Source organism: Syzygium oleosum, unplaced genomic scaffold (assembly GCF_021117445.2).
Source record: "Syzygium oleosum isolate NSW1041296 unplaced genomic scaffold, Sole_v2.1 Sole_v2.25, whole genome shotgun sequence".
Taxonomy (NCBI): Eukaryota; Viridiplantae; Streptophyta; class Magnoliopsida; order Myrtales; family Myrtaceae; genus Syzygium; species Syzygium oleosum.
Genome location: NW_026607509.1, coordinates 3,311,196 through 3,321,664, shown reverse-complemented (window position 1 = coordinate 3,321,664; position 10,469 = coordinate 3,311,196). Strand labels below are relative to the sequence as shown.

The 10,469-nt window shown below is 41.6% G+C and overlaps 1 protein-coding gene across 2 annotated transcripts; it reads left to right on the top strand.

Annotated features, from left to right (window-relative positions):
- The first annotated feature begins 7,145 nt into the window (after positions 1-7,145).
- On the top strand, positions 7,146-10,192 carry LOC115671429 (uncharacterized). 2 transcript variants are annotated; one of them, XM_030592990.2, is made up of 6 exons: positions 7,146-7,415; positions 8,020-8,199; positions 8,564-8,645; positions 8,729-8,836; positions 9,176-9,334; positions 9,816-10,192. In XM_030592990.2, exons 1-6 carry the CDS (start codon positions 7,164-7,166, stop codon positions 10,010-10,012), a joined length of 978 nt encoding a protein of 325 aa, XP_030448850.1. In that variant the 5' UTR covers positions 7,146-7,163; the 3' UTR covers positions 10,013-10,192. The 2 variants fall into 2 exon arrangements, with proteins under 2 accessions (XP_030448850.1, XP_056158734.1); XM_056302759.1 differs by having other exon boundaries at positions 9,173-9,334.
- Positions 10,193-10,469: the final 277 nt, after the last annotated feature.

Sequence of the window (10,469 nt, the reverse complement as noted above, 5' to 3'; positions counted from 1 at the left end):
ATCTTCATCTAGAGAAAAGAAACTAGAATTAGGGTAGAGTGGAGCCAATTTTGTGGTCCTAAATTCTCAATCACCCAAATTCGATCGAGTCTTACAGCACACCAGATTTGGACCGCTGCATGTTCTTTTTTTAGTGAGGATGTGATCATCTTGAACCACTTTTGACAAATACGGAAAGAATTCACTTTCACGTGAACTTGGCTGCCATGTACGTCCATTCAAGATCAACCCCAACGCAAGGAAATCTGGGCTTGGAAACAGAAAGGGAAAATGACACAAACAGTCTCTGAACTTTGGCTCAATGTGCAATTTGATCCCTGAACTTTTAATTTGTTTAATGTAATCCTTGAACTTTAACCCAATGTTCAATATGGTCCCTGAACTTTCAATTTGTTCAATGTGGTATTTGAACTTTTGGTACATGTTCAATATAGTCCCTGAACTTTATAAAAATGTTCAATGTAGTCCTTCAATCAATTCAAGTTCAGGGACTATATTGTATATTTTCATATATTTCAGGGACTAAATTGAACATTTACTAAAAGTTTAGGGATCAAGTTGAACAAATTGAAAGTTCAGGGACCACATTGAACATTGGGTTAAAGTTCAGGGACCACATTGAACAAATTAAAAGTTTAGGGATCAAATTGCACATTAAGCCAAAGTTTAGGGACTGTTTGTGTCATTATCCCAAACAGAAATGGGTAATGATTCGTCATTTCGCATGAGATTTAGATATAATAATCCATTCTCCTCAAGCGATCGGAGTAAAGAAGATAGCATGTCTCTGTTCAAGATGAAGGGGTGACAGGGTGTTCTCTCTTGTCCACCCTGCGATAATGACGTAATTTGGTGTTTTGTACTGGGTTAATTCCCATTAAAAAAAGCTTAAGCTTCGCTTGCAGAGACTTGGGTCTTGACAGGTAAGAGACCCAGAACCAGAAAACTGGCTAAATTGGTCAGTCTTCAAAATTCTGAAGGCCGGTCCTTCACACTTCACCCAACTCTGTCTCTCTCTTCGAAAAAACATCTTGTCTTGGACTTGTCTCCATGGGGGCCACCGATTTCCTTTTATTGTAACAACCCTATTGCCTTGGTCTTCTTAGCGTCCTAACTGCACACCAGTCTTAGGACACCCTGTATCATCGCGGGTTCGGAGCGTCGACGGGGACGGTAATGGGACGAGGTGGGGTTAGTGTTCCGCCGAGGAGGGGAGAGGTGAGGTGAGGTGAGGCGAGGTGCGAGATGGGGACCGGCATTTCCTGACCTCGCCTTCCCCTTCTAACACTTTGGCCAGGATCGATAGGGCGACAAGAAATTAAGGTTTTTCCCTCAAGCAACTTAAAAATAATGATGACTGATAAGAAAAACTAATGAATTATGATAAATCATAACACTAAACTCCATTAAGAGTGCACTCACAAAATTTAAGTGCCTTCTAATCTGTATGTCGTCTTGCACCTATCTCGTAACTTTGGTATGAAGGCAAACGATTGATGCTCTGCTACTCCATCATTGGCTCCTGTGGGGTTTTTGACGGAACAGCATTTGCACTTGGATCTTCAATGGCAGAGCCGTCTTCCTCACTCTGCCTATGCTGCGTTGACTTTGTTTTATGAAGTGGTTGAAAATACAATCAAGCTCCTCATTCTGATTAGATTTTCATTCTATTGAAGGCTCAAAACACCGAGCTGCATTGGTTGCTTGGACATATGAACAGTAACAGGGTACTCCATGATCACGAGCAGCCGTTCAAGAAATTCTCTAAAGACGATTAAAACTCGCTTTATGAACCCCGTACATATGTGCTGCGGGGGCGAAAGCGACTTCGCGAGGGCCATTAGTCAAAGACGACGCGATTACCGAATAATTGCTTAAATTTCAATATGATCATGTGCTTATGCGATTAAAATATCAATTGCAAAGAGATTATCATTACCAAGGGCCCCTGCTTCTTTTGTACTTTTGTTTCTTCTTGTTCTTTTCTTCCCGAGGGGGGACCCCATGAAACGAAGGCGTCTATCATGTCCGGATCGCCAAAACGTCCCTTGCGGTTTTCCGTGGAAGTTGTATTGGAAAAATGGGGTCATCTCGGCACGCGAGATGGTTCGATGCCGTGAACCATTTGGGTCCACAAGCGTAAGAACAAGGAGATTTGGTCAATTTATATTAGTTAAATAAGAACTCTTCTGCTTAAGTTTTCGAGCGAAGGTAAATTCGATGTGTTGACGAGATCGATTGGTGGGCCCCAATGTGGGTCGGTGTTTTGTCAACATCTCAAAAAAGGAATCTCGGATGTGACTTCTTAATCGAGGTGGCGAATGGTTTCTTCCGGCTTCATACCGCACTTGGTTGAGCCAAGACGATGAGAGCAGAGTCTATAGAGCGGACATTGTTTCTTTCTCCAACATCGGCCAAACTTAGTCCGGCCAATGTGGAGATTCGAATTGAGATAATGTTCGTGTTGAAGGATTATCTGGATTAAGGGGAAACGGACTTAACACAAAATACCCACACGTGAGGTAGAGATTTGTTAAGGTGTACTTCGGAGGGTGTGAGGCGAAAGAAGCCCTACATCAGGGATATGAAATAACTGGGAACAGCGGGTTCAATTGACTAGATCAAACTTGGTTTAACAAGTGAAAAAAAATCGAAGCAATTGAAATGATCATGAGATCACATGAAGATTTCACTGTGTTGAGTGGGACTCTTATTCTATCGTGTGGCATCATATTCTAAAGCCCGTGATCTACCTGCCCGGTGGAGTCGTCGATTTGCTTCCTATTACCTTCGTGAGATGAAGGGCCATGTACGTTGGAGTTTGTCTGATGCGATTGTGGCATTTGACTTTATTTTCTTACAAATGACATTTGATTTTTGGCTTTAATTTTATGACCCTAATAAGAAACGTAATTCTTGGAAGCTGGAATTCTTGTATCTTTCACTCGAAATAAAATATTGAAGTGTAGATCAAAGTATGTGATATTCTTCTCATTAGATTAGGTATATCATGTATACTGATTGCAAACAATTAACGCTCTTTACTCGTATTTGCTTACTTCCAACTTTCGATTTGGAGCCCCATTGGAGGATTTCAAATAGATTGGACTTATCTATATTTTCAGGCTCCGATAGGAATTCATATAAGACCTTTATTATTCATCTCTCTTTCCAAATATAAGATGTTAGGCTGTCTTCGACCGTCGAGACAAGGACTGTGTCGGGATACGATAAACGAGAGCACGATAAAAATTCTCCCAATGATATACAGTGAAGTCCCTTTTCTTTCCATAATGGACAAAGTTTCTCGTTTGTCAAATGACTTGCCCGTTGCAGGAAAGCAAAGGAACAACTTGCGAGGATCTTTACTGCTGCTTATGAGGGTGCCTGTGTCCCAGAAGACCTGGGAAACGTAGAAAAGAGGAAAGTGAATGGGGGGACGCTGCCGATGGAGGAGGAGGAGTGGAGGACCGGAAGACGTTGCGCTTGTTGTGCGCTGGTGGCTGGCTCAAAGGAAAAAAGCAGCTTTTGAGAGAGAGGAAAACAGCCGTTGCGACCCGGCTCCTCAAGCATCGCACTGTTTTTGAATTCAAATTGCGCAGCTCGCCCGACCCCTGGTTGGCAGCACAGAGGGAGAGCTCCTCGAAAAGAGATCAACTTTTTCCAGCTAAAGAGGAGCAACAGCAACAGACAATGGAGTCGTCCACTGTTTTTCAGTCCTTCTCTGACCCACTGAACCGCATGTACACCGAAGAGTGCAGCAGAGCTGGAACTCACTGACACTTTTGCTGTTTAATGATAGCCTTTGGTCTCGAACCAGAAATGTTCAGCACCTTGAATCGAACCCTTGTTAGCTAGATGCCGGGTTTAATACTAGCCTGGCTGGGATAATTGAAGTGAGATTAGGTTTAATAATAGACCGGGAGAGACCCCCAAACATTCGGGATCCATTCATTTCGTGAACAACGAACGATTTGGAAAATATTATTTTAAAAATGATTGATTGTATGTATCGGTTGGAATAATTAGCCAACAAAAATGTTTCATATATTTTTGTGGACTTTGTCGTTTGTATCTTTTTGTAATCGATATAAGCGATCGTTTTTAGGAAGATATTTTTCAAAACGGGGGTTCCAGCTGATCAAACGGGCTCCAAGAATATAATTTTTCCTATCTGTACAATTTACTTCTAGAAAATTATAGTTTCTTATGCTTTTTTTTTTTTGGTCGGAATGGTTTCTTACACTTGACTTACATGTGTCTGCACTTGGAGATCGATCCTCTTTTGGTTTGTGCCTTGTGGGGAGTACTGGTGCTGTCGAAATGGAGTCGGTTCGAGTTGTAATTGAACCCACGCGGGTTGGTGGTCCTTTCTCATGTGGCCACGGTGGCCGGGCCTTTGAGGCCCCATTTTAATTCTTTTTGGGCTCATGTGGCCACATTTGGCCCAATCATCTTTTTTGGGCTTCGGCCGGCCCAGGCCCATCCATGCAGTGGCCAGGAGCAAAGGGGCTTATCATGGGCCGGCCCCTTCCTAATGGGCCCGGCCCGGTCCCTCGTACTGCGGGACCGGCCAAGTACGAGACCAATCGTGTCGTGTCGTGCTTGGGCCGGTATGGCCCATTGGCCATTGCTAATTAAGGAATGTGTTAAAAGTTTGAATTTCGATGGGGTTTTAGGGGAAATTAGATCGTGAACCAATTGACCGGCAAAGTTGCGTAAGGTGCAAGGGAGCAAGCTTGACTCCTCATGCCACAAAATGCAAAAAGATTCATGTTGTGACCATGCATTTTGACTTTAACTCGCATTTTATTTGATCCACGAGATTCAAAAATTGAATTTTGGTGGGGTTTCAGAGAAAAAATTAGATCATGAATAAATTGACGGGCAAAGTTGCGTAACGTGTAACGGAGCAAGTTTGACTCCTCATGCCACAAAATGCTATTAGTTTGTTGTGACCATGCATTTTGACTTTAACTCGCATTTTACATGGTCCACGAGATTCAAAGATTGAATTTTGGTGGGGTTTTAGAGAAAAAATTAGACCACTAATCAATTGACGGGCAAAGTTGCTTAATGTGCAGCGGAGCAAGTTTGACTCCTCATGCCACAAAATGCAATTAGTTTCATGTTGTGACCATGCATTTTGAGTTTAACTCGCATTTTACTTGATCCACGAGATTGAATTTTTGTAGGGTTTTAGACAAAAAATTAGATCACGAATCAATTGACGGGCAAAATTGCATAATGTGCAACGGAGCAAGTTTGACTCCTCATGCCACAAAATGCAATTAGTTTCATGTTGTGACCATGCATTTTGACTTTAACTTGCACTTTACTTGATCCACGAGATTAAAAATTGAATTTTGGTGGGGTTTTAGAGAAAAAATTAGATCATGAACCGGGCAAAGCTGTGTAATGTGCAACGGAGCAAGTTTGACTCCTCATGCCACAAAATGCAATTAGTTTCATGTTGTGACCATGCATTTTGACTTTAACTCGCACTTTACTTGATCCACGAGATTAAAAATGGAATTTTGGTGAGGTTTTAAAGAAAAAATTAGATCATGAACTGGGCAAAGTTGCGTAATGTGCAACGGAGCAAGTTTGACTCCTCATGCCACAAAATGCAATTAGTTTCATGTTGTGACCATGCATTTTGACTTTAACTCGCATTTTACTTGATCCACAAGATTCAAAGTTTGAATTTTGGTGGGGTTTTAGAGAAAATTAGATCACGAACCTATTGACGATAAAAGTTGCTGGATCAAGTTTGACTCCTCATGCCACAAAATGCAATTAGTTTCATGCTGGCGACCCTGCATTTTGACTTTAACTCGCATTTTACTTGATACATGAGATTAATGAGATTTTTGTCTAGCCCGAATTCATTTACTTAAGACGAGCATACAGCCAGCCCAGAAGAACTCTTGTTGATCAGGGGAAAGATCATTCTCATAGTTTTACAGGCCAAAGTCGCAGTTTCTTGACCAGTATGTCCATCAGTGTAGCTGCAAGTAATGCCGAAACGGCACAATTTTTCTTTTCAATGTTACGTGCTTGTTTGATCCTGAATGTGTGATTCCATTTGAGTTATCAAGTTGTTTTAATTTAATATGTTTGGCCCTCATCATGATATTGATTCGTCGAAGTAGAGTTAAGAGAAATGTCACCATCATAGACATTTGGAACCATGTATACAATTTTTTAGTGTGATCAATCGCTGATGATTAATCTCAGCTGGCACTCTGTGTCGATTGGTCTTTTCATTAAACTGGAGAACAAAATGTCTCTGCACTACCTAATGCAGGTCCAGATGTCATTGATCTTGTCCTAAGTGTGGTGTTAAATTCACAGATTTTGGTATATCACTCTCATAAATCAGAGTTGACACTGGGAAAATTGTCCAAAAAGTCATAAACCTATTGCACTTTTGCCAATTCAGTCCTAAACCTTTCAACTTTGCCAATTGAATCATAAACATTTTTATTTATTGACAATTGAGTCCATCCGGCCAATTTTGGCCGAAAATTGCTGACGTGGACATTGGACGGTCACGTGGCGCTGACGTGGACAATTTAAAATAATTTTTTAATAATTTATGATTTTTTTAATGTTTTTTTCTTCTTTTTTTTTTTCCTTTTCTTTCTTTTTATTTTTATTTTTATGGTTCTAAAATTAGGGCTGGCGAGGGCATCGTGACCCTCGCCGGATCTGGGTGAGGGCCGCGACGCCCTCGCTAGATCTGGCCAGGCGAGGGCTTAGTGGCCCTCGCCCGTGGCCGTCGAGGGTCGGCCGGCCACCCTCGCCGGCCCTAATTTCAGAACTAGAAAAACAAAGAGAGAAAAGGAAAAAAGAAGAAGACAAAAAACATTAAAAAATCATAAATTATTAAAATATTATTTTAAAATGTCCATGTCAGCGCCACCTGGCCGTCCGGCGTCCACGTCAGCGATTTTCGGCCAAAATTGGCCGGATGGACTCAATTGGCAAGAAATGAAAAAGTTTAGGACCCAATTGGCAAAGTTGAAAGATTTGGAACTGAATTAACAAAAGTGTAATAGGTTTACGACTTTTTGGACAATTTTACGAGTGCACACTTGTTTTTCACTTGCAAAATCTTTCTAAAGAAGCCAGAAATTCAACAAGTGCTGAAAAAGAGAATGAAGGCTGTGGTGATAACAACTGAAGGTGGTCCAGAAGTTCTCAGGATTCAAGAAGTGGGAGACCCAGAAATGAAAGAAGATGAGGTGCTGATCAGAGTGTTGGCTTCGGCAATGAATTTAGCTGACACATTCCAAAGGAAAGGCCTTTATCCTCCTCCACCAGGATCGAGCACATACCTGGGCCTTGAATGCTCCGGTGTCGTGGAAGCCGTGGGCAAGAACGTCTCTCGTTGGAGAATCGGAGATCAGGTGATTCTCGATTTGGCGAACGAATTTTGCTCTCAGTACTGTGATCCTATCTGTTTGGTCAATGACAGCTTAGTGTTGCCTGTTTGGGTGATTCATGTTCACAAAGGATGATGAATGTTTTAAAAGATGCTTAATTGTAGACATTGCCCGCGGAAAAGTTATTTCCATAGATGAGGTTTGATCAGTGATTCATTCGATAGGTGATTGGTCTAGAGGTGTCGCTCATAAAGATAGACTTCTGAAATGTGATATCAATCCGTGTTCTGACCCTAAGTCCAGAAAAATTACAAGCAGGTACCCAAAAGCAAGAAAAAGATCTGCAATTTTTCCTGCTTTATCCATTTGAGGATGAGGCAAAGTTCATTATAAAGGATTCAAGAGAAATTATGGGATGATATGAGCAAGACATGAGTAATGACACCAATCATGATATTGATCAGGATGTGGGGATCACAGGTTCGATTCCATTTGAGTGCAAAATGTTGTTCTTTGAGATGAATATGTGATTAGTTTGATCCACTGCATTTTAGTTCATTCCAGATTTTGTGACCCAGTATTGTTCATTCAATGAGTGATGTGATTTATTTGGATGGTTTAACTACAGGTTTGCGCTCTTCTCAGCGGGGGAGGATATGCCGAGAAAGTCGCCGTGCCAGAGGGACAAGTGCTTCCGGTTCCACCGGGCATCTCTGTCACGGATGCGGCGAGTTTGCCTGAGGTGGCATGCACCGTTTGGTCCACCGTTTTCATGAGGAGTCGGCTCTCCACAGGAGAAATGTTCTTGGTAACTTTTCTCTCCTGCTTGTCGAATCTATTGGTGTATTATCCAGAACTTTGACTATTATACCTAGTTAAAACATCCACTTTGAAGTGATTTTTCATCATCTCTTCGTTTATTCTTAATCTTTGCTAAGTTTGGTAGAATGTATGAGTCGTTCAATGATGCGACTTTAGCAGCTGTTCTGCTGTTTTCATTTCAGCCGAAGTTCATCAGTCCTTGTATCGTCAAATCAGTACAATCTGTTCTTTAATAGATAACGAGAGCACAAAGCTTCCAATGTTTTAGTGTCCATTATGCTTTTGCCTAAACGAGTCTCTCCTGCACAAATGACTACATAAACTATGAACTGCTGCCTTACAACGTCTAGGTTCATGGAGGTTCCAGCGGAATCGGTACATTCGCAATCCAAATAGCGAAGTACCACGGTGCCCGAGTCTTTGTCACGGCAGGTACGTCAAAGTTTCGTTCTTGCAAACTGATTGTACCGAGTGTTATACTTGCTGATCTATCTTCAGTATTTCTTAAACGTCAGGTAGTGAGGAAAAGTTAGCTGCTTGCAAGGATCTTGGAGCTGACGTATGCATCAATTACAAGACCGAGGACTTTGTCGCGCGAGTCAAGGAAGAAACAGAACAGAGAGGTATATAACGCCCTTTTTAACTGCAATTTCCTTTGCCTCCACGCTCATAGAATTCTTATCCCTTCAATTATGTGTTTCTGGTTCATTATAGATTCGAGATTTTCTTAAACAGCTATGCATAAATTAGTGCAACTTCATCATATGATTGATATCACCCGAAAAAGCTGCGTGTGGAGGAATCGCGTTGAATTTTTCCTTTGAAAACCCAGATTTTGACCACCCTTACAAAATTTTCAAGTTATTTGTCCGCAAATGATGTTGCAGCATTGCATAATACTTGTGTTTTGCTATCGTAATTGTACAAAAGGCTCGCTACAAAAAAAACTGCTTCGACAGCAGGGGTTGATGTCATTTTGGACTGTGTCGGAGCGTCCTACTTCCAGAGAAACCTCGATTGCTTGAATTTCGATGGGAGGCTCTTCATCATCGGTTTTCTGAGTGGAGTAGCGACACAGGTCGATCTGAGAGGTCTGCTCGCCAGAAGTCTGACAGTCCAAGGTACAGAAACTACTATATTTGCGGCCGGATTTTAACTTCAGTTTTCTTGTGGTTTCTGGTCATTATGTGAACCAACATTTGCGCTCTATCATGGTTAATTCAGTTCATAACCAGTCTCTAATGCATGTATCATTTGAATGAGTGGATCTCACCTTATAAAAAAGAAACTTCTCTTCGACTACCCTGAGAGCTTTCTGTGGAACTCGTGATGCTACAATAATTATGTCACATTGAGGAAATTAATTTCAGGTTCGAGGGTGAGATCTCCGTCGCAAAGCATTGAAGTGTCATTATTATTTGAACATGTTTAAGTTCTCTTTTTTTTAGTGATGATTTGTTCCTCACCTTCCTTTTGGAAAAAGCTAATGACTCTGCTAATAGAATTGCACCCCCTTTTTTTCCTTCTGCAGAACATAGACATTGTCCCCTTTTTCGTGTCGCTCACATATGATTTTACCATTGTATTTTCATGCATTTGTAGCCGCCGGCCTGCGATACAGAAGTTCAGAGAATAAAGCCGCGATCGTGAAGGAGGTCGAGCAGAACGTTTGGCCAGCAGTTGCAGAAGGCAAAGTGAAACCTGTGGTTTTCAAGTGTTTTTCTCTATCCGAAGCAGTGGAAGCGCACCGGCTCATTGAGAGTAGCAAACACATTGGCAAGATACTGCTCCTTCCTTGAAGTCGTGGCACCTGTGCCAGTGACCTGAAAACAGCATCTGGATACAAGCCCCTTAAAGAGTTGTCAGTGTACCATCGGCTTCAATGAACAAGACAAATTCGTGTTGAAGTTGTAACGTGGGTGGGCTACTTGTGATGGAATTATGAACATAAGAACGAATTAACGTGCCTTTTGCAGCTACTGCTTCCGTGTTTGGAACAGCAGATAATCTCGTCGCACCGATCGCATGGCAGAAGGAACAGGACAAGTGATATGTGAAAAAATTCCTTCTCAAAGTCGAAACAGATAGAAAGTTACAGGAGCAGTCTGACTTCGACGATCCTCTAGAGCTGCAGCTTTTGCATAAATTAATCACATGTACTAAAATGGCATGAGAAAAAGAGTGTTGTTACAAGCAAGTTTTACAGCATTGTAATATTTTGCCCAATTGGCTACACAGTCCATATGATATAAACAC

What these genes read in the sequence shown, in the direction of transcription:
- LOC115671429 (XM_056302759.1), top strand. Translation starts at nt 7,164, where the DNA reads ATGAAGGCTGTGGTGATAACAACTGAAGGTGGTCCAGAAGTTCTCAGG. An exon ending in CCGAGTCTTTGTCACGGCAG is followed by an intron (nt 8,646 to 8,728) that starts GTACGTCAAAGT and finishes CTTAAACGTCAG; the next exon opens with GTAGTGAGGAAAAGTTAGCT. An exon ending in GGAAGAAACAGAACAGAGAG is followed by an intron (nt 8,837 to 9,172) that starts GTATATAACGCC and finishes CTGCTTCGACAG; the next exon opens with CAGGGGTTGATGTCATTTTG.